The sequence below is a fragment of the Chaetodon auriga genome, chromosome 24 (genome assembly GCF_051107435.1).
Source record: "Chaetodon auriga isolate fChaAug3 chromosome 24, fChaAug3.hap1, whole genome shotgun sequence".
NCBI classification, from domain to species: Eukaryota; Metazoa; Chordata; class Actinopteri; order Chaetodontiformes; family Chaetodontidae; genus Chaetodon; species Chaetodon auriga.
The window spans coordinates 898,576-925,469 of record NC_135097.1 but is presented as its reverse complement, the minus strand read 5'-3'; the positions used below and the strand labels follow the sequence as shown (position 1 = coordinate 925,469).

The 26,894-nt window shown below is 44.6% G+C and overlaps 2 protein-coding genes across 10 annotated transcripts; one reads left to right on the top strand and one right to left on the bottom strand.

Annotated features, from left to right (window-relative positions):
• On the bottom strand, positions 1 to 14,897 carry LOC143317300 (uncharacterized). 5 transcript variants are annotated; one of them, XM_076725388.1, is made up of 6 exons: positions 14,063 to 14,464; positions 11,049 to 11,869; positions 10,156 to 10,317; positions 8,430 to 8,634; positions 7,502 to 7,673; positions 1 to 6,024 (listed from the first exon to the last, which is right to left on the bottom strand). In XM_076725388.1, exons 2-6 carry the CDS (start codon positions 11,191 to 11,193, stop codon positions 5,566 to 5,568), a joined length of 1,143 nt encoding a protein of 380 aa, XP_076581503.1. In that variant the 5' UTR covers positions 11,194 to 11,869; positions 14,063 to 14,464; the 3' UTR covers positions 1 to 5,565. The 5 variants fall into 5 exon arrangements, with proteins under 5 accessions (XP_076581503.1, XP_076581500.1, XP_076581501.1 ...); XM_076725385.1 differs by lacking the exon at positions 14,063 to 14,464 and adding an exon at positions 14,755 to 14,897 and having other exon boundaries at positions 1 to 7,673; XM_076725386.1 differs by having other exon boundaries at positions 1 to 7,673; positions 14,047 to 14,449.
• LOC143317301 (butyrophilin subfamily 1 member A1-like) lies at positions 12,637 to 26,834 on the top strand. 5 transcript variants are annotated; one of them, XM_076725389.1, is made up of 14 exons: positions 14,938 to 15,223; positions 16,411 to 16,507; positions 17,392 to 17,667; positions 18,668 to 18,726; positions 19,355 to 19,561; positions 20,016 to 20,090; positions 21,215 to 21,355; positions 21,601 to 21,618; positions 21,708 to 21,725; positions 22,037 to 22,114; positions 22,251 to 22,335; positions 23,316 to 23,433; positions 24,679 to 24,817; positions 25,795 to 26,834. In XM_076725389.1, the coding sequence occupies exons 1-14, from the start codon at positions 14,938 to 14,940 to the stop codon at positions 25,932 to 25,934; spliced, it is 1,737 nt and encodes a 578-aa protein (XP_076581504.1). In that variant the 3' UTR covers positions 25,935 to 26,834. The 5 variants fall into 5 exon arrangements, with proteins under 5 accessions (XP_076581508.1, XP_076581504.1, XP_076581506.1 ...); XM_076725391.1 differs by having other exon boundaries at positions 14,959 to 15,223; positions 17,388 to 17,667; XM_076725390.1 differs by having other exon boundaries at positions 14,959 to 16,088; positions 17,388 to 17,667.
• Positions 26,835 to 26,894: the final 60 nt, after the last annotated feature.

The following is a 26,894-nucleotide window of genomic DNA, read 5'->3' as shown; positions in this document are numbered from 1 at the left end:
TAGTTTTTACAGTTTTATTCAGTATATCTTCACACACGTTTAGAACAGGCTGGCTTAGTTATGTCACACACATACATTCACGCATACACACTATTAATTTAGTAATACTAGTAAATAGCATTGTTACTGTCATAATATTAAGGGACTTAAAGATCAACCTCTTCTCTGCTTCCTTCAACTTCTCTGACAGAATCGTCATGCAAACAGGAAGGACAGAAGAGAAGAGATAACAAGATAAAAGCATTCTTCAGACAGAAGGAGGAGCTCCTGCAATAGAAGGAACACATGTTTTAGTAAATGACTGTGTCAAACACCACAGGTCAAGAGTTGATCAATGAGCCAAAATTCTAAATATTGAATGAGGCCAAAATCCAGATTTGTCCAAAACTTTGACTGGGTTCACATTTCTATCAGGACTGGTTACCTGTAGTAGACTGATGTGGCAATATCTCAGGCAGCCAGTGGTTATCTCTCATCCCAAGGGATCTCAAACGAGGTCTGTCCTTTCAGCTTCAATGAAGGTTAAGAACGTCACTTTGTGTTGGATTTCTGACGGAAATGGGCATTTTCATATCGTAAGAACCACCAAACACTAAATTGTGTGTTGTCTATTCAATGTCTCCTAAGCCCTGGAGATGATGACTGACAGGACCAAGATTAACCGGGTGTGTTCCAGTTTAGGTTTGTTGGCGTGTCATATACCCTCCTCCTCCTGAGAATAAAACTAAAAAATCCAGCCACGCACAGTTGTTCTTGCAAGATTATTATTTGTGACTGATGTCGGTGACCAATGAGGTCACTCTAGTGTCGGCTGAGGGAGGCGCACTGGTAAATAAACGAAAGAAAAAGAATGGTGAGCAAAAAGTTTGTGGTGTGACAGGGATGTGGACAGCTGCAATGGAGGACAAACTGAGTGAACTCTGGCAAGAGAATAAAGGCCTCTACAACAATAAATCCAATACCTCCCATTTTGGCCTTTTCAGCACAAATGTCATGGCATATAAACAATGTAAGCTGCTGGCTGGCGTCCATGTTTGTTAGGTGCAAGAACACGTGACAGTTGACATTCTTGTGGGATTTGTGGGGTCGTCTACCTCCAGAACTCCAGTGGTTACTGACCAGTGGTTAAGAATATATTTAGGTCGTAAGGTTTATGCTCCTCCCTGACTGAGAAAAAAGAGAGAAAGAAAAATCTGTCTAAGTTGGTGGAAACACTCTTTGTGTGTGGTTTTCCAGTCTTTTTAGGTTTAAGCTTTGTCCCCGGCTTTATATAGGAAGTAATCATCAGAAGAGGTCAATAAATGCTTTTCTTGCTCGTAAAAGTTCCCAAAGAAGTCCTTAACCTTTAATTTTAAAGGTAATTTGAAGACTTAAATTAGACTTTAAAGATTGAAAGTAATTTATAATTATAGCTTTTAGACAATTATACCTGAGTCCATTTTTTTGGTAAACCCAAACCTGACCTGTCAATGTGAATCCAGTCAATGTGAAACTTATATCAAAGAAGACTATTTTTTGATTTTTTTCACCAACTGAAATTGGATGAAAAACTTGGCCTCGTTCAACACAACAGATTTTTCAACAACGAGATAAAGGGTTTCCAAAAATTACAGCAGACCTAACATCAGCCTCGTGTTTAGGGAGAGTGGCCACATTTTTATCAGTCATTACACTTCAGATTTTATCCCTAAATGCCTCACAGCACATGAAGTATTGACATCTTGAGTTTCAGAAATTGAACTGCCAACCCTAAATGTTCTGACAAGCTTCCTTCATGCTACCCACCACGTCTACTTCAACATCAGTCAGTGATTGACTATTTCCCATGATGAGAGGAGATGGGACCTTCTTCCATTTAGGTGTTAGAAGAGAGCTCAATATTAGTGCTGGTAAATCTGAAGAAATTCCATTATTTTTTATCTACAAGTGTCTTCATCAATCTGCTTTCACTTAAGAAATTATTGAGAGCGTAAATGATTTTGACCAAAAACACCAAAATGCCCACCAGTCAGTACTGACCCTTCCAGACAGTGTACACTCCTGGTACTGTGAGGAAAATTGGATAAAATCCTCAATGAAATGGCAGATGTCACATCAAAGCTAGCTGTGTTTCCTTTTACGAGGCTGATCTCAGAGCAGTTGAGACATATCAGACAACATTTGTCCAGTCATTCTACACGAAAGTCCACACCCACACAGAGCGTGAACGGCTCTATCTTTAATGCTAAGTAGTAATAGTTGTCAAGTAGAAATGGCACTCTGTTACCATGGAGATATATAACGTTATTAGTTCAGGTAAACAAAAACACCATCAACCACAACATCAATGGCTCGGTATCACACTTGAGCTTTCTCGAGGAGGTCCTTCAGCCTCTATGAACTCTAAAGCCTCAATGGAACAAGGTGCTGTGTTAGACCTCAAAATCAAAGAATCAAGAAAACACCTGGCTGTCAGTCCTGTTGCTGCAGCTCTAGTCAAGTCACACGTCCTTTCCATGGCAGGACATTGCATCTGTCATGAGGTCCAGCCTAGTGTCGTCTATCATCGACATCTATATGTCAGGAAAGATACACCAATTGTCCTTTTGTCACAAATTGGTAGTGAAGTCCGTGTTGTAATGCAGCGTCACTCGAGGTCTTTTCATCGGAGAAGGCTGACTTAAAGATATCTGTGACAAATGCAGTCATCAGAGGACCAGTTCTCTGCACCACAGTGGCTCTCCTCGTTACACAGGAACCTCAAAGCATCACTTTACTCCAAGATTATATTGCCTCAAGCTCCTGTGTCTTGACTATCCAAGATCACATTCCCAAGCGTTCTGGTACCGGTACAATCTTATGTCACGGCACAATCGTTCTCTCATTGGCTGAAGGTTAGACTGTACTCTGGTGTCTTTTCCAACACACTCTGGGATCTGGTTTGGAACAACACACATTTGTGAAACTTTCTACCACAGCCCCCATTAATAGCAAAGAATAATACAAACTGCACTTTGAGGTTAAGAAAATGCGACAGAAAAAGGCAAGTGTTATCTAACATAGTCTACCATCTCACTTTTACAATTTAACCAACATTTATGTTCACTTTTTTTAGTCCCAGTTATAGAGCATCCTGCCACAACAGGATTTTAGACGAGCGGTTGATGGAATTAATAAAAATCTGTTCATATAAAAGTACAACAAAACATCATGACTGTATTGTTAAACAGGTGATTATCAAATCATGAACAAAGATTAACGAGGATATAAAGGTAGCATTTTTTTTCATTTCACTCATTTTGACATGATGTTTCTGCAATGATACAATTAAAAAGTGTAACAAATGTGTGATGGCATACGCCTGTGAAGTGTTGGAAATGACTTGTTAGTTTAACACTGCACCATCCCTTAGAATCAACATCACAAAAAAACCAAAAAAAAAACCCAAACAGAAACAAAAACACTTGCTTTCCTCCTGACCCTGACTGGGACCAGTCATTTTCAGACCCTGGAATCGCTTCACTCATTTGGTGAATTTTGTAAAACAATGTAAATGTAGCCCATCAGTCAATTTATCATACGTAGAACTGGGCATCTGAATGGTTGAAGACATGAGCTGTCTACAAAGGGAGAGACGCAGTGTGTGGAGTCTGAATTGGGACTGAACATGGACCGTTGTGTTCTCTACAACGAACTGTTGTATCTGACCTCAAATTCAGAGAAAGACACAAAGAAGAGAATGATGACGTGTTCTTGTGTCTGTTCTGTTTGGTGCTTTGTTTCTGTCTAAAAGTGCCCATTGTTTATTCCTGTTTATGCAAAAGCTTTTCTCTGCAGAAAGGTTGACGCATAGAAAACCAGCTGATCCATTAATCCTGAAACTTTCCATACATGGTTGCCATGAACACGTCAAATTTGAATCTCCCCCATATTATAAACTACCCACCTAATTCCACTCTCCTGACAGACTTCTTCATCAAAACCTCCCTACTAAAGAATGAATCAGTCTTCCCTCTGTCAGTCAATGTGAATCATCCTCTTACATTAGTTTCTCTTAGTTTCCAAAAAAACCAGTTGTCCCTGGCACGTTTCCAAATCTCCGTCATCACCCAGGACAAGCGAGATGTCCTCTGCTACATGTTCAACTATATTAAGTTGTTCTTTTCTTGTTGGTGACAAATGTGAGATGCATAATGATGACTGAAGATATCAAAGGGACAGATTCCGATCCACTCAAATCTGTTGCATGATTAAATGCATAATTGGACATGTCAGAGATTTCAGAAAAATCTGAGTCTTCCAGTTGGAATCATGACTTACACATTGATATGAACGCTATCTACAAGCTGATAAACTGATAATTACCATATCTTCAATTTGATGAACGCCACATTAGCTTTGTGGATATCTAACTGCATTCGTATCACTCAGCAGAACTGAGCATTTGTGTCTTATTCTGATAGGGAGCTAATCATGTCCTCATTGACATTATTGTCTGAAATGCAGCTTGTTTGCTAACAATCCATAGCATCTAGCTGCACAGCATCAGATAACCACCACTGTGCAGTTGTTGAAATTGGATTTGAAAATTAGCCAACATACAGTGGCCGGTGGAAGCTGGCATTTGTATGTTAAGTCAACACTTCTGACAGAGGTCAAGGATACGCATAATGTGCTTTTCTGCAGAGTTAGACTGAATGTAAATGTACCATTGCCTTACTGTTTTTTTAGCACCAATTCACACTATTTTGGAGACTCAAGATAAAGCTAAGACAGTTAACTGTGTCACCCTAACCTCCACAAACATATTAACCTTATTAAGACTGCTCACTCTGACAGAAAATTACTGAATGGCTCCTCAGGCACATTACAACGAGCTGCTTCTGCTAGCTCTCCATTCAGAGCCACTGGCAAAGATTTAGACATTCTTCCTAAATAGAAAATTCTCCAGTGTTATATAATGGTGGATCGCTAAATACTTTGGGTTAACCGTTAAACTTCTATTGGGATCAACATGAGGAGCAGATGTACTAATTTTTCTTGACATTTTACAAATTGCTGAAGACAGTTCTGTAGTGCAGTAGTTGTTCCATTTTATCGACCCTTGATGCATTCTGAGTAAATGCCTCTCCTTAAAAAAACAAAACAAAACAAAACAAAAAAAACACCAGTACTCATTAAACCTCTGCAAAACGGCTAACAAAGATTCCAACTCACAGTTGAAGAAATCATGTTGTAATAAGCTAATGCTTCCTGTCAAATCTCCTCCTGTTAAACCTCCAACATCCATGCTGGTCTGACTAACTGATTCTGAACACATTTTTTTAATGTGATATAACTCATCCATGATCACAATCATCTGTGTTCAGAACATGCACAGTTAGAAAACAGCCTCAAAAACACAGTTTTAAGGGTGGGCGCTATTGTTAAACTTCCTGTGCATCTCTTGTCCGGGTGATGAATGGTTTGATCCGCCCATTTCTATCAATCACACTGTCTCCATGACGATGACAACTTTGCCGCTATCCTCAGACATTGGCATAGTGGCGGAGGTGGAGTTACAGAGTACATGTCCTGCCCATGTGGTTATTTGACCTCTGGCAGGACAGTCCACGCTGTCATGAAGATCAGTGTTTCCACCTCCCTTTTTATCCCTCTCCTCTCCTCTTCCTCTCTTGCTATCCTCATTCTTTTCCCCCTCCTCCTCTCCCTCTTCCTCGTCCTCCTCCTCCTCCTCCACCCGACACCTGCACACCTCGATCCCAGAGTCACCAGTAAGTCGCCGATGTCTATACTGGCTCTCATCAGCTCCCATGTCCTCATCTTCATCATCATCATCATTGTCCTCCTCCTGCTCCTCCTCTCCATCCTCCCAGCTGGGAGGTCCTGGTTCAAAAACATCCACGCAGGGGGAGAAGAGAGTCTGTTTAGGGGGGGACTGAGTAGCACGAGGTGAGGGGGAGAGGGAGGAAGCATGGCCAGAAAAGGATCCACCTTTGTTGGACTGATGCAGAGCAGTGAGAGGGTCCAGGAGTAAAGCTGGGGCTGGGAGGGAGATAGAAGACAGGGTTGGAGGGGAGGGTGGGGAAGGAGAAGGCAGGCATGGGGATAAGGATGGGGAGAGGGCTGCAGGGGTAGACTGAGAGAGAGCAAAAGAAGATTCAGACTCTATGGTTATGGCTGGGCAGGAGGAAGAGGAGGCTGCAGGTGTTATGAAGGTGAGCACTGGGGAGGGAGTGGACAGTGGACCTGAAGTAGAACCAACACCAGGACATGATCCAGATCCAAGACCAGGACTAAAACCAGCCTGGACATTTGATGGTAAGGGGCTGATAAGGTCTGACTCTGATGACTGAGACAGGACCAGGGAAGGACCTGAATCAGCTGGTACTGCAGCTGAATCTAGACAAGATAAAGGAACGGCAACAGCTCTTGGGTGGTGCTGGGGGAAGGCTGACCTTGGACTGGTATGATCCAGAGCTTGACCTGACCCACATGACAGTTCTGGAAAATTGTCTAATGTCGGTGAAATGGATGCTGCATCTGTGGCTATGGTAAGGCTTGAGTTTGCAGATTTTGGAGTTAGAACGGGATTAGGTGCACAGTCAGAAATTATTGTGGTTTTAGATTGTGGATTTGGCACTAGGGTAAGATTTGAAGGTACTGGGTCTGGATCTTGGGTAATGTTTGTAAGTAATGGGTTTGTTAAACATGCAACAGTCGTGGGTACTAGTTCTGGATCGTGGGGAGAGTTTATTTGTATTGCATCTGTAGCTTGGGTAAAGTTTGTAGTTACTGGGATTGATGATTGTGGAAAGTTTGAAGTTATTGGCTCTGGATCTTGGGTAAAGTTTGTAAGTACTGCATCTGTGGCTTGGGTAAGGTTTGTAGGTACTGGGATTGAAGCTTGGGTGTGGTCTGGAGGTACTAGGATTGGTACAAGGCTAGGATTTGGGCCCGGGGTTAAGAGACCAGCAGAGCCTGTTATCAGGGCCAAAGTTCTTCCAACATCTGGGGACGGTGCTGAGGTTGGGCTACTAGGAACAGTGGCTGTATCAAAAGTTCTTGTTAGATCGAGGGTTTGGGTGGCTGTAGGGCTGTCTGAATTGCTCACTGATGGGGTAGAGGGGCCTGACACTGAGGTTACTTTCAAGGCAGGGCTACTTATGGGGACATCGGTTCGGCCCTCAGTGATTGTTATATGGATTGAGGGGAGTGTTGGGTCAACAACACTTGGACTAGGGAGTGTAGTTGGGCTACAGGAGCTGACTTTTGGAGCACAGGGTGCTAGGTCGAGCTGTTGCTTCATGGGAGATGTAGTTACAACATCAAGAGCCACCTCTGAAGCGGAAGAGGGCAGAGGGTGAGGGGAGACTGCCCTTGTAACAACCGCCACGGAAGCAATCTGGTTGTGAACTGATGAGTCTGTGGCAACTGATTCCTGTGCTCCAGCAGCATTTTCACTGATGTCAGTTGCCACTGTGGCAAGCATCCTCTCAGAAACAAATTGTGTCTCATTTACCTCCAAACACGTTGCCGCAGCAGCAATGGCTTCCATGGTGACATCAAGAGTGAGGGGTGCGGCCTCGCTGGGCGTAGTAGCATGGCTTGTGTCAGTCTCATATGTAACAGGTGCCGATAGGGAGGAGCTACATGGAGAGGAGGGGCAGCAGGAGTCACAGGAACAACTGGAGCTACAGGAAAGATACACACTAATTATTCATAGAAATTTGAAAACACAAACACACAATTTATTTATTTTTTTTGCTTCTTATTGGTAAAACATTGGTCCAGAACAGGTATTTTTGGAGCATTCCACAACTTTCCCAGTCTTTCGTTGCTCTTGTCCCAACTTGTTTGAAACATGTTGCTGCATCAAACTCACAATAAGCAGATATTTACAAAAATCAATGAAGTTGATGAGGTCAAACATTGAATACATTGTCTTTGTGCTGTTTTCAGTTCAATATACATCAAAAAGGATAAGCAATGGATCACATTTTGTTTTCTTTATGTTTTACAGAGCATCAGTACTTTGTAGGAATCAGGGTTGGATATCAACAGAATGAGCAGAAGTAGAAGCAGTATTTCTGTTAGTTGCAATCATAAAAATGCATTAATAGTAGCCTCAGTGGTGTCAGTACCTCTTTTCTTACTTACCCATGAAATTAAGATTATTGCAGTGCCTGTGTTACTAATAGTACTACCAATAGCGTCACTTGGTATCAGAAGAAGGTCATCACTGTTGCCAGTCAGCCTTGTCAGTAGTACGCTTATCGGTGTTCGAGGCAGTGTTACCAGCATTCCCAGGAATGTCATTTCCTGAACTGCTGACATGATTTCCAAATTTCCAGCACTACTGGTAGATGGTACTTATTTCCCTGTGGTGCTACCAGTAGTTGCACGAGCATTAACGCCAGTACTCCCAGTAGCATGAGCAGCATTGTTACCTGTTGTCAGAGCTAAGGGAGGATGGACCATCGCTGAGTGGCCGGTGCAGCAGTGGACCATGCTGTGTGAGCAGGTGGGGGTCGGTGATGCCTGGGGGTTGCGGGTAGCGTGGGGTGGTGAACACTGAACTGTAGGGTGGAGGAGGGGTGGAGGGCTGAGCCGCTACCTCCTCATAGGATGGCAGCTTCAGAGATGCCAGGAAACCTAAAAACCGAAGAGGGAGTGAGGGTACAACCAAGTCGCTGCTAATTTGAAACTGAAAAATAACAGATTTCTTTGGACACTTTGGGGAGAAAAACAAGTTGAACACAACAGCGACATATCATCACCTTTGAAGTTGACATGGCAAACTTGTTAGCAAACACATGCTTGTTTGAATATGCAGTAGTTATACAGCAACACTATCATTTATTTGAAGTGGTGTTTGTATGTGTCTGATGAGTGTCAGTTCAGTATTCTCTCTCTTTTAGCTTTGGGAAATATCTGTCTCTTCAGCTGCTAAATGCTGCACTATGTTCACCAGCTTGTCTCTAAGGGGCCAGTTTACTCCATCACAAGTGCTTGTTGGGTGATCGTCACATTGTACAAACTAGTTTTGATCGAGTATACCTCGGCCCCAAACTGAGCCTGTCAGCTGTTTGCTGCTACAGCTTGACAGCTTTTCGCTGAAAAGGCTATGAGAGTGGTGAGGCTGAACCAAAACAGTAAAGCTGTGACCGGAGAGTAAGAGTGAAGCTGAGCTGTATTTTTCCACTGGCTGACAGAACATCTGGCCATGTTATGTCCACGTTCTTGATCCACACAAACGAAAAATCTGTTTTTGGAAGGCTAAATATGAGGGTTTTTTAAATCCAGTGAACAATGAGTTGAAAAAAACTAAAGTAAAACTGGTAATTTTAAGTCTTCTTCAGGAAAATTCTTCCCACATAAAAAAAAAAAATCAGTGTATGGAAGAGGAACTATTGCAGAACATGGTGGAATAATCAAGCTCCATCTCCATCAAATTATTTCAATACATCCACTGGCCTCCGAGCTGTAAATTTCCAGTGAGTTGTCATGGCGACAGATTCAAAAGGCGGTACGTCACCTGACGGCTGAACGTCAATCATTTACAAAACAAAAAAACAACAAGAAGCAAAATGAGAAGTGGCTTCATTGTCTTGACATTGAGAGTTAAATTAAAAAGCAGCTCTCAGACAGACAGACAGACGGGTGGACAGATGGACAGACAGACAGACGGACAGACAGACGGATGGACGGACGGAGAGACAGACAGACGGGTGGACAGATGGACAGACAGACAGACGGACAGACAGACGGATGGACAGACGGAGAGACAGACAGACGGGTGGACAGACAGACAGACGGACAGACAGACGGACGGACAGACAGACAGACAGACAGACAGACAGACGGATGGACGGACGGAGAGACAGACAGACGGGTGGACAGATGGACAGACAGACAGACGGACAGACAGACGGATGGACAGACGGAGAGACAGACAGACGGGTGGACAGACAGACAGACGGACAGACAGACGGACGGACAGACAGACAGACAGACAGACAGACAGACGGACGGACAGACAGTCGGGTGGATAGATGGACGGACAAACAGACAGACAGACAGACGGACAGACGGACGGACGGACAGACAGACGGGTGGACAGATGGACAGACAGACGGACGGACAGACAGACGGACGGACGGACAGGTGTCTTACTGAGGTCCAGCATGGAGGAGGGGTAGGAGCCGGCTCCATGGTAGGCCAGCAGGCTGATTTCTCGCTGTCTCTGCTGCTGCTGAACTCTCAGTTTGGCTCGACGGTGTCGGTATGCACAGCAGCAGCTGAACAGGATGAGGACGGTCCACAGTAGCCAGAACCCTGAACACAACATTACAGCATTAAGACCAAACCAAACTCCAGCTGAACCTTCTACAGCCCCATACCTGCAGGTCTAGAACATTTTAGGCTTTTATCCAGATTAAATAGCATCTTTCCAGAGCAAGTGGGTCCTGAGGGGCTTTATTTTGCCTGATAAGATGCTTTTCAGGTGGTCGAATGACATCTCTCCTCCTCTCTTATTTAACCTGTGAAAGGATCGGTCTGGTCATACTTTGGTTTTCTTCTTGTCACCAAATCCCATGTTCAGGCTCAAGCAAGCAGTGAATGCTAACTGCTAACAGGTTCTGTGTGTGTTATCACAGCTGACTGATCTTCTTCCTCAGAGCCATTGACCTCCATTAAAACTCATCAGTGAGCCTCACTGTTCTTCATCACCATGAACACACACACACACACACACACACACACACACACACACACACACACACACACACACACACACTAACTACAGCACCAACTGATCAACTGATGCTGCTTTTACTTGTACTGGTACTAAAAACAACACAAGAAAGATTCAACAAGAATGAAAATGATGAGAAGCGCCAGAACAAAAGAAATACCAAATTATGCTGCATATTGTTGCATTAGATAGTATCACATACACCAAAGAAGAGTCCCAGAGGAGAGTTAGCGCTCTTGTTAACCATGCTTAAAGGAAACCAGACACCCATACAGTACTACCAGCACACAGGACAGTACAACCAACTTACACCAGAGTTCGTAATAGTAGGTGCAGCAGCCGGTCTCTCCGCAGCAGTGCCCTGTCTCACACAGGTATCCACCGTTAGTGTTGGCCCCAGGGCAGTACCGTGGTCTCCCCAGCAGGGGCAGGCTGCCACCGGAGTGGTACTCCATCACACCCCTGCTCTGCCTGGACCTAGCCCCAAGCCACCGCTACCCGCTCACAGCTAGCCACTAGCAGCTAACAACTTGTTAGCTGCCAAACACGTAACCTGGTCAGAGCCCAGCTACATTTTCAGGTGATGTACTGTCGAACTGAAATTTATCTCTGAAGTGGGAAAGTGGTTTGGATTGAATTGCTGCCGTAGTTATTGGCTGCTGACTGCAAGTAGCCTCAAACTCACCTACATTTTCAGAGCAGGTGAAACCCTTGTTTTGTTAAAGCTGCAGCTGAGGACTTCACGGTGAAGCAGCTGCTAGCCTGGCAGTCTCAGTGACATTTTTCTGACAACAAACTAGTGAGCTCATCACTGAGCAAGTTGACCTGAAGGGAAGTACGATTCAGGGCCGCTGAATTTGAAGCAAAGGTAAGCTAAGCTTGTTGGTCCAGGTCTGTTAGCACCAAAATGCACTGATGCACAGTCCAAAGCATCTTCAGAGCTAACAGAGCTGTTATCTGCCCTGCTGCAGAGGTCACTTCTGATTAAAAGCACTCTGAGGCTTCAGTGCACCTCTGCTAGCAAACACAGTAGTAACACTGACTACTGCTATTTAGTACTACAAGTGCTGCAGCTGTAGTAGCACAGGCTGGTGGAGCGAGACAGGACGATGGCCAATAGGAGGTCCTGAACTGGAGAGAGAGAGAGACAAAAGACACAATAGTTTATTGATAACAGCACAACAGTAAATTACATCACAGCTGAAAGGTCCACACACACACACACACACACACACACACACACACACACACACACACACACACACACACTCTACAGCACAGTAGTGGCTACAGTAGTTTGATAAAAACTAAAGTGAGCAGCTGTTTGAGGAAACTAATGACGATTTCAAACATGAAGCTAAATATCTGTGAAGAGTTTTTAAAGGTTTACGTCTTCAGTGGGAACCAATGCGCTGAGAGCCAGAGACAGGAAGTCGGACAGGACTGAGAGACGGACCGACATGTTGGTTTGGCTCAACACACGGGATCATTCTTACTGACATGATCTGTTTGGTGGCCTCACACAGGGCAGGAAGGGAAAACCGCAATGGATGAGATGAAGGAAAGTTCTCACTGAGCTAGTTTAGATGAAATTACGAGAGAAAGGTAGGAACAGAAAATCAGAGCATATGTTGGATGTGACCTTTACATTATGAAGAAAAGCGATTTTTCAGCTGAACTGAAAGATTTACTGTTTTTGAGGCAGCAGATAAAACAACTAGCTGCTCATTCAGACGTCGTTCTGCTCGAGAAAACAAATGAAAGCAGACAAAAGTTTGGAAGAAAACAACTTTCTTGTTCGCGGTTGGATCCACAACTTTGGTACCAAAGTGCTCCGGATGACTGTGGTTTGGTTTGTTCAGGGCTGCGTAGCTTTTATCGTCCTGAGGATTAACCGAGCAGCAAACGTTCAGCGCCGCCGTGCTGAATGTTGACGTTCACGTTATAGCTGTTTGTTCGGTTAACCGCTCGCAAAGGTCCAGTGAAACGCCGCTAAAGACGTGGATCATCACACAAGAGAGGGTATGTTATTTATGTTCAGCTGTCTTATTTAACACGTGTTAGTGGTGTTGCTTATGGCTATTACTTTCAACCTATAACCATGGATTTAAAACAAAAGCTAATACCATTAGCCGACTCGGCTCCTCCCGACCGCAGACACTTAAGATATTTTTTTCCGGCACTTTTCGGTCAAATTCTTTTTCCCCCTCATGAACAACAGCATTTGGTACTCCATGAAAGCTCCTCCTGGTTTCTCGGTTTGATCGATTTGCGTGATCATAAACGACGTAAAACATCAGCATTTGAGTGCGTTACAGTGCTTCCTACGCAGAAAATCACTTCCTGCCCTCCGTCTGCAGTTCGAACAACAACAGAAGAGCAACATGACGTCATCTGCAAACAACCTGTTGCTCTTGCACACTTTCTATATTATTGTATTCTGATCTTATTTCCTTCAGGGTTCTCTCTTAATGTGTACTTGTACTCTGTCTCTGTGCTGCTGTAAACCATAATTTCCCCTCTGGGGGGTCAATAACGGATTCTTGCATTTTATAGGATGGTGTACTGAGGACTGTCAGTCTGTGCAAACTGTCCAGCGTCTGTCCAGATAACGGGGAGGAGATCTGTCTGCCGGCCACAGCTGCTGCTGCAGAATATTTAGAAAACGCTACACCATCTCAGGCTGCTGCGACTCGTTTACCAGCGGCAGGCAGTGATCGACAGTAAAACAGTGATCTGCCAAACATCACTTCAGCATCACAGAGCGCAGCAGTGATTTAACTCAACACCAAGATTCGCAGTTTTCAGTGTCCGTCCTTCGGTCTGACAGCGACCTGCCACCTGTAGCACGGAGAAAGTGACACATGGTGCAGATGTCCACCTCACATGTCCTGCATGTGGACACCTGACTCATTCAGACCAAAGCAAACAACTCATCTTCTCAGTGTTTCACAAATGAAAAGAAAAAAAGTCCAACAAAATGAAGGTAAAGGGGGTCCACCAGACCACTGGGGTCCAGGAAAATGGCAGCTACACAGTCCACAAACCCCCTTTTCAACATTTCCTGCTGTCCACAGTCCAGCAATGCCTGTTTTCATCAAAGGCAAATAAATACGCGTATGCTTCCATATCAGAGGGCAGGGTGTTCTTGGATGGGGCCCCTTATGTGAACGAACCCCCCAAACCCGCGCACACGCTTACATGCACACACACCGTGGCATCATTTCAGTCTACAGCATGCAGGCCAGCTGAACGCAGCATCCAAAGTCTGACATTAAATATGTGCGGTGTGTGTAATCAGGGCGAACCAGCCTGCAGACGGACCCTCCAGCTGCCGCTAACGTTAGCCGACAAACCGCTCGGTCCGTCCGTCCGTCGTCCTCCGCGTCAGTCTGCGGGCCTCGCTGCTGTCGCTGTTCGTGTGATTTTTGTTTGTCTGTCGGCGCTCGGGCCGGCCCGGGGCCTCCTGTCTCCGTTTCTCAGCCTCCTCGCTCTCCCTCCTCGGTGCGACCCTCCGCCAGCCCCGCCGCCATCAGCGCGAGCGGCACGTCAAGTTCATGTGGTACCAGGCGACACACTTCCGCCTTGTCGTGTGTTTATTTCAAAATTAAAGCCGTTCCGACACATGAACTCGCCGATAAAAATCTAATCTATTCAATGACGGACTTAATTTTTACGTATATGGATAAATGTGTCCATCCAATATCTTGTTTTCATACCAACAAGTTGATGTATCTGTATATAACCTGCTTCGAATAACAACAATGGATAATATGTTCTGTATTTGAACAATTTACATATTGACCCGATGGTTTCAGCAGCACAGCAGATGTCTTGGCATTGACCGGTTGCACAGGGATTAGTTTCTGACATCACATATTAGATTTAACTGTCTACTTGTACCGCAGTTGCCGCCCCGCTCCTCCCCCCCGCCCCTCTCCACCCCTGACTACAGATGATAACAAAATGATCACAAACGCTGCGCATTTATTTTGTAAAGAAGACGTCAGCCTTACTTAAACCGGAAGTTCAGCGTGTGCCTGCTTTTGTCAACTCGACGTCCACCAGCGAGTAACGGCACCGAGTCCCTGCAGCGATGGATCCTCAGCCTGTCGACGACATCAGTGCAGAAAATAACAGAAGATACACTTCCCACCAACAATATTTGTCTTTATTCTACGGTTGGTTGTGATGCGGACATGTTTATATTCCAGCCTCGAATTGCCCGCATGAAGGTGGATGAGGACAGTGATGAAAGAAGAATCAAATCGATGAGCACAGCATGCCCAGACGGTCACTTCAGCGTAGTGTTGATAATGAATCGTAGTGGTGATAATGAGAAAAAGGGACATGATGGATTCTCATGGCGGACGCACTGGCATCTGATTGGCCCGAGGCGGAAGGCTGCAGGCCAATCAGGGTGCACCATGCGGGAGGCTGCTGCTCCTAGCAACAAGAGAGAACGCGTTCCTGCAGGAAAAACAAGTTTGTAATCGTTAGCACCACACACACACACACACACACACACACACACACACACACACACACACACACACACACACTTTAAATCAGCAGCAGGGTTCAGACCTATAATTCACTCTTTAAACGCACTTCTGCTGATCATGGCGTCGCCGTGTGATTGGCCTGGAGTCACATGACCACACATTTAGCCTCTCCTTGGCTGACATGTTAACTGTTTGTCCTTTTCAAATGTTTTTGCTGCTGCGACACTCACGTTGTTCTTTATGAACACGTCTTGATGGACTTTTAACCTCTTTAGTTTTTCAACTTCCACATTTTTACCGCGGAATTATTCAGCATCATTTCACGCTGTGTTTGTCCGTCAGTGTTAAGGATAATGAACGTGCTCTTCACACATCAGTCTGAGTAAGACGATGCTGCTGAATCCTGAGTGAGTGTTTCCAACTCCACACTAACTTTACCAGAGTGAATTTCTACTTTTTTAAAATGACTTGTCCAGTCAAAAACCGCCCAGTACATCACTGGTGCCCAGCTAACTGCCATCGAGCACTTCCAGCGCAAGCGGTGTCTGAGAAGGGCACGCGGCATCAGCAGAGACAGCTCCGTGGAGGTGGAGGTTCAGGAGTCTCCAGTCCTGCACCAGCAGGCACAGAAACCGCTTCTTCACCAGAACTGTTACCCTGCTGAACTCCGTTCCCCAGCAGCCAGGGATCAAACCACCGACCTCCTGATTGGTGGGCGACCGCTCTATCTCCTGAGCCACAACAGCCACAGTGAGATAGGGTTTAGGTTGAGTTCCATCACTCAAACAAACTGAAAACTGGCCCAGTAAACAACATATGGTCACTCACAAGAACAAAGCATCATGGTAAATGTATTCTTCGTTGAATCTAAACCGTACTGAAGTAAACACGGTCTCTCATTCGGACCGTAAAAAGATTTACGGACTCCAGACTTCATGCAAGGTGTCCATTTAAAACGCTGACTCCTGTTTCTTGCCTGTCAATCACACGTGACGCAAAGGCGGCGCCATAAGTCACCTGACCACTCATCATATACGCATGCGCCGAAGTCTCTGCTAGAACTTTATGACTTCCTTGAACTGGACGCGGTATGTCAATGGTTACTAGGTAACCAAACTAAATATAGAAACTTTCACGCGCCATAAGCAGCATATTTGTGTTTCCCAGGGATCCATCTCAGCTCTGACGATGAGGCTGGCGGGATTGAGCCTCTTCTGCTGTGGTTTTGTGTCGCTTTTCAGCAGCGTCGCTCCGCCTGCGTCCGGTCAGTATGTCTAAAACGTGCACATTCAAAACACGGATGTTCTGTGGCTAAAGCACTTGTGCAGTAATACGGTGTATTACAGAAGCAGCCAAACTGTGTTATAATGTGGGTACAGGTACGTTTAACATGGTGGCAGGTGTGTGCACAACTGTTAAAACACCAGTTACTCCGTACTGACAGCGGAAGAACACGGCAGGAAGCAGATTGTTAAAATAGATTGACTGGAAACACGTCAATGAGCATCATTTCTATCCCGAATTAGTCAGATGATTAAATTATCTGTGCTGAGTCAAAGGTTTATGCTCCATCGTCAACGTTACTTTTCTGGCGTCATGCCAACGTGAAAATGGCGGATTTGCTAATGGAGTTTCTGTTGTCAGACTGATTGTTGTGTATGTAATTGATGTTGGTTGGTGACCTTGACCTGGTTGTTGATGCATACTGTGACTTTCCTGTGCTTTTATTGTTCTATATGTTCTGAGATCTAATCAGCCGTTAGGTGTTGAAATCCCAGGCACTGAGATAACCACAGTTTAGTTAAAGGGGTATTCAGGTAGTTTTATATGTTCTGTGAATGATTCAGACTAGCGCTGAAAAGACGAGCTGATTATGAGATCACTGGAAAGCAAATGGGTTCAATAATTGTTAAATCATTTCAGTCACTTCTCAAGCATAATCCCAAACGTGCCGTGCTTCCAGTTTGTCCAGTGTGAGGATTTGCTGATGTTTTGTCATAAGTCAAAGTTAAACGGAATGTTTTTGGGTTTGAAAAATAAAGATTTCACAATGATAAAAAGAATCATTACCTACAGCTCTAATTCAGACACAGTCTCCTTTGGCTCATCAGCTTTCCTTTGACTCCACTCTGATCTGTTTTCAGGTAGGCCTCTGCAGACCGGCTCATCTGTCCAAGTATTTGCGGTTGTCGGCAAAGATGTCATTCTGCCGTGTCACCTCACCACATCTGTCGACACCTTGCGTGTCATGGTGCTGCAGTGGTTACGGGTAGATGGTCCGTCCCCACTGACGCTTCATGTTGTCCGTGATGGCAAAGAGCTCGTGAAGGAGAAGGCGCCACAGTACCGCGGAAGGACGGCCATAATGGAAGATGGTTCCCTGAAGTTACTCGGTGTCCAACGACAGGACGACGGCACGTACAGGTCCTAACGCTCTCTGTTCTTCTACTGATGCTCACACAGACCACACAGGGAACGTATCTGCTCACAGCTCCTTGATCTTCTTCCTCTGAGCCATTGACCTCCATTAAAACTCATCAGTGAGCTGCACTGTTGCTCCTTCATCACCATGAACACACACACACACACACACTCAAAATGTGGATTAATCCGCCACTGAACGTAGTCCCAACAGATGCTCTATTTCCTGCTGTTTGTCTGATACAAACTACAGCGAGCAGCTGTTTGAGGACCTTTTTTAACCCAGACGGTGCTGATAGACACACCTCCTGATCTCTAATGGAAACCTGATTTCTTCCACACATACGTGAAAATGCAGCCCTACAACATAATTAGTTGGGGAACGGTGAGAGTTGGAATAACCCATCATTCAGGCATTCACAGTGCCCATCGGGCAGGATGCACAGAACAGGTAGTGACAAGACTAACGTGGTTTTGGTTTGCCTCTGCACGTGGGATGACGAGAAAGTAACTGTAGAATTAAAGCAGACTGATACTTTAAAAATCACGTCAGAAAGAGGCTGTGACTGTTCAACACAACGTCCTGGTGCTCACTGTGCTCTCAGGACCAACACATGGAAAGAAAACAGAACGTAAACTGCAGTGTTTTGTGGGGCGGAGGTGAACTGGTCCTGTAAACCACCCACAATCCTCTCCTGTTCACATCCAGCCTCAACACCTGAGGGTTGCTGTTGTTTTATGTCATAAACGTTTGACATCAGCATCTTCCCTTCAGGTGCGGTGACCTGCTGCTGCTGTTCAGAAACTTCAATAGGAAAATGTGTAATTTGTCACTATGTTGAGACATTTTTTCGCCCCTTGAACATAAGTAGGATTTGAAGGGCTGAATGAAAAGATTTGCTATAATTTAGGATGAATGCAGTCAGAGAATATTCATCTCTTCAGTGTTTGAGGTTTGGTTTTCCTGCTTTCTCACAAGTTTTCCTCATTCATCTTGATGCAGGTGTGTCCTTCTGCAAGGATCTTCAGTGAAAGGCCAAGTCCTTGTGTCACTCAATGTTGGTAAGATAACGAGAGCCTGCAGTCGTGCTAGCAGCTCCGTGAACATCAGCATGCTAACATAGCCACGGTGACGATGCTAACATGCTGATGCTTAGCTGCTGTAACTTTCACCATGTTCACCACCTTAGCTTGGCATGGCAGCATACGATTAGCTAATTAGCAAGAAACAAACACAAAGGACAGTTGAGGCTGATGATGGTGCTAGATGAAGACAGAGACGGACAGAGACACAGACGGGAACATGAGCGTCTGGACCACATTTCATCACAATCCATTCAGCAGTTTTTCAGATATTTCAGCAAGAAAAAAAGCAGGTTTTGCAAAGTCATTGGGATTCATCCTCCGTGCACCATGAATATCTCCAAATCAAATCTCAATCTGTCTCGTAGTTGCTGAGATGTTTCAGTCTTCATAGTTTCATAGCACCAGCTCGCTAGCATGTCCAAAAATACATAATCAATATTCTAACACTGAGTACAAAATTATCCAAGAGATGTCTGAGTGTGAAAGCTGCACTGGAGGACATGACGCACGTCAAACTGTTATGATGAACGTGGAATACAGAAGTTCAAGCGTGCAGATGAGACCACAGTGGACACCGTGTTCTGACAGGCGTGTTTGTCTCCAGCTCAGGTGTCTGAAGTGAACCTGTCCGTCCGGCGGACTTCAGCCAATGAGCTCTTCGTACACTGTGAGTCCAGTGGCTGGAACCCGGAGCCGGCGCTTTCTCTGCTGGACTCCAGGAGAAACGTCCTGGCAGCTCGGGGGGAGTCTTCAGTCCGACCAGACGGCCTCTTCTCCGTCCGGACGCTCGTTGACGTGGCGGCAGCTGAAGGTAATTCAACCGAACCTCGGGATCAGATCGAGTCTGTCGTCTGACATCAGAGAGCACAGAGGTCCTCATGTAACTGAGAGAAGTGCACGAGAAGAAAAGACGAGACGGAGTGAAGTATAAATAAATAAACGTTCGCGAGCAGTTTGACTTTTCATATTGTAGCATGAGTAATAAAAATATTGATAGCATGTTATGAGAGTGGCTTTCATGTACTGAACAAGGAAGCTGTCAAATCTTATTTTTCGCTGTCCACGTTCTAGCTGGCAGAGGACCGTCTGGTGTCCATTTCAGTGTCACTGTATAAGGCAGCACTTCATTTCAGTAAGCTTGAGGGCGAGACGTTTGAGTCGGAGTCTTACTGAAGAAACCTTAAAAAATATGCTGGTTCTGCTCTAAAGCATCTTTCAGGTCTTGAAGTGGATTTAACTCTGTTTCTATAACGTCATGCTAACAGGAAATGGGACCTTTATCTGTAGAGTGGAAATACCTGAAACCAGCCTGGCCAGCGAGGACGCCATTTCTGTCATTGGTAAATATGAAAATTAGCCTGTTTTTCCAACTACGGTTGTATTTTCACTGATTTTTGGAGCATTATATGGATTGTAAGTCTTGGCCGCTGAAGCCAAAAGCAGAATACTTCGATGATGAAACAAATACTGTGAGCCTGAAGCAAAAGATCTGATACCTTCATCACAAACTACAGCCCTGATTCTGAAGTCTGGACTCTTCATTACAGTCCACAATATAACTGCAGTCTATAACGCTAGCCGCACTTCTGCTGTTATTTTGGTGAATGTAGCCCATAAGTAGTGTAATCAGTCACATGTTACTCCACAAAGACAACAAGCATCTCATTACTTTAAAAAGACAGTAAGCAGTCATATGTAATATATTACATTTTGAATGGAATTTACCCAACACAGAGACACAAGAAGACACATGTTGTCTGCTGGAGATTATCAGAGCCACTGGTTCAGTCCTGAAAAATATGTGCCGTTTTATAACCTCATCATATGTACTTTTATTTTTATTATGTTTAATCTTCATTCGAAAAGTGATCAGCGACACAAGCTGTCTGATAAATGTAGTGAAGTAAAAAGTGCAATATTTCCTGAAATGAAATGGAGAAAGTAGCATTAAGTTGAACTACAACAGGAAAGCACAGGTACTTCAAAACTGTATTTAAGTCCAGCTTTTGAGTAAATATACTTGGTTACTTTAATGATACTCCTCTGTGAGCAGAGTATCAGAGGGCGCCGTGATAAAAGGCCTCAGGTGATGTCACTCGAGTCAGCGGTGACTGTGCAGTTGGAAAGACGTGAGCTGGCCAGACCAGCTGCTCCTCAGCTCTGCTGCAGGCTACAAGCTCCAAGCTACATTAGCTGCTTTTAGCATAACACACCCCAATCATTTGGTGGGTGAGCTGCATTGTGGGTAATGTATGCACCAGGTTTTGACAAGGTGTGGAATAAAGAGATACCGCTTGTGATTGTTGGCCACAGTTGTCCTTGTCATGCTACCTGAATTCACGGCCCAGTCAAAGCCACAGCCAATAATCAGCACAGCTCCCACTTTATTTATATCATTTATTTAGTTTTTACACTCTTCGAGCTGCAGCGTCACCTTCTGCTCCCACTGCTGTGTTGTTTGTAGATGAGTTCGATTCCCTGCGTACAGGACTTGATATCCCGTTGGTCGTCGCCCTTGTGCTGACTTGTGTCTTCGCCCTGGCTGCCATTGTTCTAGTGTGGGGGGTCGTGAAGCGGCGATTCTTTGCGCCGCAGACTCCGAAAGGTTGGTCTCTGCTGTGTTTTACTGTGAGTTAGCGATGACAATAATCGGAGACAGCGAGGTGGTAGATGTACGCAATGCTGACACATACCTGTGTATACCCTGCACTACACCACTGATGATCCTGGATTTCTTCATGATTTGATCATACAGTTTCTGTTCCTGTATTAAGTACATTATTTTAACTGATATAATACATTATCATCATGATAATTAGCGAGCTGACACTGTCTTTGTTCTTTCTTCAGATACACCACTACTCGAAGGTAAGTCAGCTGATTGATTTGACTGATCAAAAGCATCTACAAGACATGAGATGGTGACCAGAACCGCTGTTCTCTGTTTGCTTTGGCAGGTAATGAGACATACACAGGTAAGCACTGTTAACTTACATCAGACTCAAAGGCTCCTTTTAAACCAGGGTTCAAGTAGTTCAGTTAATCAGTAACATCTTACAGTGAAGAAATACTTCCACTGGGTTTTTTTGAAGTGCACAGTTCTCCTGTTTAAAAGATTGACACGCCTGTGGTTACTTCTGCCAAAATAACTGGTAAATGGCACAGAAATGGACGAGGACGGTTGAGAGCTCACAGGATGCTCAGAAATGATGGCTTCACAGTGATTAGAAACGACTGGAGGAGATGGTGATGGACGGGTCTGATGGTGTCTCTGTGTGTGTTTCAGAGTACGGAGACATTAACTTGGTGGACACAACGGGAGCTTCTGAAGACACAGCGAGACCACAAAATGTGTTCAGCAGAGGTCAGTTCACCAAAAACCCTCACACAGGATGAACATTACTGAGGGAGGTGCAGGGTGGAATCCTCACTGTGCTCCTCTGTAGTTAAAACCCTGGTGCACCTGGTCCGTGTAGTCATGTGATCATTCTCTGTTTCAGGGACTGAAGCCTCCAATGAGCTGGCAAGCAGAGACCTGAGCGAGATGTTGAAGTACAAAGAGGCAATCAAAAGTGTGGGGAAAAAGTATGTTCAGTATGAACATGAATGTGGTGATATTTAAGGTTTTTTTGTTTTTACAAATCCACAGTATGCTCTCATATCAACGACAGCTACATCGTTTGTGTCTCTTTGTGGTTGTTTTGAGTCTCTTTGTGGTTGTTTTGTGTCTCTTTGTGGTTGTTTTGAGTCTCTTTGTGGTTGCTTTGTGTCTCTTTGTGGTTGTTTTGTGTTTCTTTGTGGTTGTTTTGTGTCTCTGTGGTTGTTTTGAGTCTCTTTGTGGTTGTTTTGTGTCTCTTTGTGGTTGTTTTGTGTTTCTTTGTGGTTGTTTTGTGTCTCTGTGGTTGTTTTGAGTCTCTTTGTGGTTGTTTTGTGTCTCTTTGTGGTTGTTTTGTGTTTCTTTGTGGTTGTTTTGTGTCTCTGTGGTTGTTTTGAGTCTCTTTGTGGTTGTTTTGTGTCTCTTTGTGGTTGTTTTGAGTCTCTTTGTGGTTGTTTTGAGTCTCTTTGTGGTTGCTTTGTGTCTCTTTGTGGTTGTTTTGAGTCTCTTTGTGGTTGTTTTGTGTCTCTTTGTGGTTGTTTTGTGTCTCTGTGGTTGTTTTGAGTCTCTTTGTGGTTGCTTTGTGTCTCTTTGTGGTTGTTTTGAGTCTCTTTGTGGTTGTTTTCTGTCTCTTTGTTGTTGTTTTGAATCTCTTTGGTTGTTTTGAGTCATGCGTGCATTTTGAACTCTCAGGTGCTTCCATTGGTTGAAAAACTGCAGTTGAACGCTGGAGATGAGAGACTGACTCATCGCTAAAACGTTCTGTCACACACACACTCCTCTGCAGATGTTATACTAAACTATTGAACACATTATACATAACTTACCAGGAAACTATTCAACAAAGTGTGTGATGCTTATTCAGAGCTCATCTGTGTTACATAGATTTAAATCTGCTCCAGACTTGCTGTTAAATGTTGTACACAGTGTAATCACTGATAAAAGAGACAAACTCCGTCATCTCCCACAGACTTCACGTCCACCCTGCCCTGATCGCTGCCATCATCTCCAGACAGTCTCAGGCTGGAACCAAACTGAGCCCCACTGGCTTCGGCCTGACCGACCCAAACTGCTTCGGGCTCATGCAGGTCTGTGTGTGTTTGTATGTGTGTTTGGGCGCTTCGGTCACGTTGTCGGGGGCCAATACTTATCACTAGACCTGACTGATCATAGATTGTTTAGACAGGAAGTCCCAGCATAACAGATTCTGTCTATGTCCACTTCTTCTTCGTCTCATGTTTGTGTTCAAAGCTGGACACACTCGTCCACTGTGCGGTCGTTACATCTTCTTATATTCTGCCGCATTTAGCAATGGACGAAACTGTGTAAAGGTAGAAAAGAGCACAGGTTAAGAATGGGAACGTAGACGACATGAAGGACATGTTTGGACCATTGAACAGTTGGCGAGGGAGTCCACGTTAATGTTTCCTGTGTTTGGGTCTGCTCATGAAAAGAGTCATTCAGCTGAGCAGTGTTGTATTAGTATTACTACTTATACCACATATTTATTCTCTTCACCCCGTTTTTGTTATTGTTTTTTTTTTCTTGCTCACAGTTTTGAACAGTGAAAGAATTTTAGTTTAAAATGTTAAAAAATGAACTTAACATTATGATCAGACTGTGAGGAAGTAACAGTTCTGTTGACATCTAAGTATTGTTTTACTGAGGTATCTGCTGAAGTTAGCATGCTAACCAGCTAGCGGCAGCCTGTCCTCTCTTGTAATACCACTTTTAGTAAACGTGTTCAATTTTATTCTCATCAGCTAAATAAACTCACATCTATTCTTCGCCCCTGGAGTCAGAGTCCTGGTTGGAGCTGCTGTAAATCACCATTTCCCCTGTTGTCAAAGTGGCCTCCTTTGGTCTGGGAGGCTGTGTTTAGTCCTGATCCGGTTGTGTTCACTGGGAGGCCGCTGAGCCTCGTTCCCCCAGAGCTCCACGCTCTCGGTCAGGCTAGACTCCACTCAGCTAATAGGGCCACTAGCTGCATGGCTAACCGGACTAACCAACTTACAGCAGCTATGGCTACAGCAAAGAGCACAGTGAGCAACAGTTAGCAGTTACTCGCTGCCACCTTTTTCTTTTATTGACCTTTGATGGTGCCCACTTCTTACACATTGTTCCTTTCAAAGGCCGATCACCTGAAAAGCTGAAATGGTCATTCCTTTTCTTTCGTAATTTTTTTAAATGTATTTTTTGACCTCGTACACAGTGGAGGGGGGCTGTAGTTGAATGTTGCAAAGCTCAGGTCCCATTTATGGCAATGAAACCGATATGTAGCTCACTGGGTTTAGGACATTGTGTTGATTGGTTCTCTCGTCCCTTTGGTGCAGATCAATAGGCACTACCACGCGGTGAAAGGAAATCCATTCAGCGAGGAGCATTTGGACCAAGGAGTCACCTTCCTCATCCAGCTCATCAAGACCATGACAAGACTGAAGGGGAACTGGAACAAAGAACAGCAGCTGAAAGGTAGAATCCCGGATCGATGGATCTGCCTTCGCTCCTCACTGTACTCATGAAGTTTGACTTTGAACTATGAGGATCGAGCAGAGGCCGACGTGAACGCTGCTCATTTTAAAGTTAGAAATTTGTTTAGATTGCTGCTAAGAGAATGCTTGTTGGCATCCACAAGTCATGAGAACATTTTACTGACCAACTTCACTGCAGACATTTGAGGGCACTTCAAAGCTACTTGACTTCCTTTCCACAATGTTGTCAGACAGGGACAGTCTGAAAACAAACGCTTGTAGTGGACGTTCATTGACGAGTCGTCTGCCGGCTGCAGCGCTCTCACTCAATACTGGACCAACTTCTAAATAAATAGTGTTTGACGGGAATTTCACCCATTTGTCCAAGACATTGAAATCTTCCAGGACAAGTGGACCGGCTCTCTGTCTGCAATCCATCTCTGCTTAATAGAAGGCCTTTCTTTACTTCTTAATTGATTTCTTTAATTAATTGTTTTTTGTCCAATGAAAATTTGTACAATCACTTATCAGTCAGTTGTACCCAACAAAAAAACAAGCCCAGTTTCTGGGATTTCTGGGATAGTAAATGACTCATTTTCAGGAAACATGTTGATCCCTAAAATCTGCTTACGCTACCTTTAAAGCTCACTGATCTGTGATAGTTGTATCTGGGTTGTTTCACGTGTAAAAACAGATTGCAGTGCAAAAGCGACAGCTCACAGTTTTGTTCATGTACGTCTTCATGTACATGAGCTGCATCAGTCTTCAAATAGAACTACAGGAAAGTGATTAACTGATTCCCAAAATGTTGAAGTTCTGCAGTGGAAGTTGGCCAAAGGTGTTGTGGGAAACGTAGGATTAATGAAGCAGTGGTGGACGAGGCGAACTACCTGCTGTGGCGTGCCGCCATTCGCAGTGTGGAACTGTCTTTGTGTGACTTCACATACCTGAGCGGCAGCTTCACTGTCTGTGTTGCAGGTGCGCTGGCTTGTTACATCGCAGGTGAGGAGAGAGTCATTCCTTTGAGTTACGAGGAGCTGGACAGCGTGACGCCAAACAGGGACTTTGCCAACGACGTGGTCGCCAGAGCGAAGTGGTTCATCAACAACGGCTTCTGAACGTCAGATCGTTTCCTTCCTCGCCCGTTCTTGGTTTCCGTTTTTGCGCCTTGAGGGAATTTCTTCAAATTTGACACAAATGTTCACTCAAGGATGAACTGGGGGCGGCTGTGGTTCAGGAGGTAGAGCGGTCATCCACCAATCAGGAGGTCGATCCCTGGCCTCAGCAGTCCAAATGCCAAAGTATCCTTGGGTAAGATACTGAACCCCTAAAAACTGCCCCCGATGCTGCGCCATCGGTGTGTGAATCCATATGAACGTCGCTTTGGATCAAAGCATCAGTGTAATTGTAACTGATTAGATTCTGGTGGTCAGAAGGCAAAGGTCACCGTGACCACCGTGTGATCAGTTAGACAGTGTGATCACTACGTGTCCAGAACAGGACTTTGCGGATTTTGAGGTTATGAGTAAGTCAATGAAGTCTCGGTCAGTGCACGCATACCTCATGGCTCCTTGTCAACTAGTAAGAGTTGGCAAATCAGGAGAGAGTTCTTTGACAAGAAGAAGACTATAAAAACTGTATTTTGTGGAAAATGTTTTGAGAACGTTGCCTGTGACTGAAATCATAGAGAGAGCTTCAATTTCACCAACAAATTCACTTTTCTTAAAACCCGCCAGTCTTCAATGTGTGTGTTAGGTGAGTCTGGACAGACAACTTGACTGGTTGGTGGAGGAAAACAACCGCGAGCTGCTGATCCTAGTTCCTCTCTCACAAGTGCTGCTTATCTACTGTGAAGCTGACCTTGTATCATGAGGCCAGATCAGACTGTGAGTCCACCTGAACAAGGTGGTTTGAGATCCGTCCCAGTGTATGGACTGCACTGCAAGTGGACAGACAGCCCAAGCTACTATTTAACTTGGGGAGGGCAGACGTCCACCAACATTTCAGTCTTCTATGACATGCAAACATGCTGGAGCAAACACTATGTATTTCAGGACTATTAAAATGAAGTCAAATCG

Coding starts and splice junctions, on each gene's coding strand:
- LOC143317301 (XM_076725389.1), top strand. CDS start 14,938: ATGTTTATATTCCAGCCTCGAATTGCCCGCATGAAGGTGGATGAGGAC. Junction 17,668..18,667: donor CAGGACGACGGCACGTACAG/GTCCTAACGCTC, acceptor ATCTTGATGCAG/GTGTGTCCTTCTGCAAGGAT. Junction 23,434..24,678: donor ACTGCTTCGGGCTCATGCAG/GTCTGTGTGTGT, acceptor CCTTTGGTGCAG/ATCAATAGGCACTACCACGC.
- LOC143317300 (XM_076725385.1), bottom strand. CDS start 11,193: ATGGAGTACCACTCCGGTGGCAGCCTGCCCCTGCTGGGGAGACCACGG. Junction 8,635..10,155: donor CTCCTCCATGCTGGACCTCA/GTAAGACACCTG, acceptor TTCGGTTTTTAG/GTTTCCTGGCATCTCTGAAG. Junction 7,674..8,429: donor TCCCTTAGCTCTGACAACAG/GTAACAATGCTG, acceptor TCTTTCCTGTAG/CTCCAGTTGTTCCTGTGACT.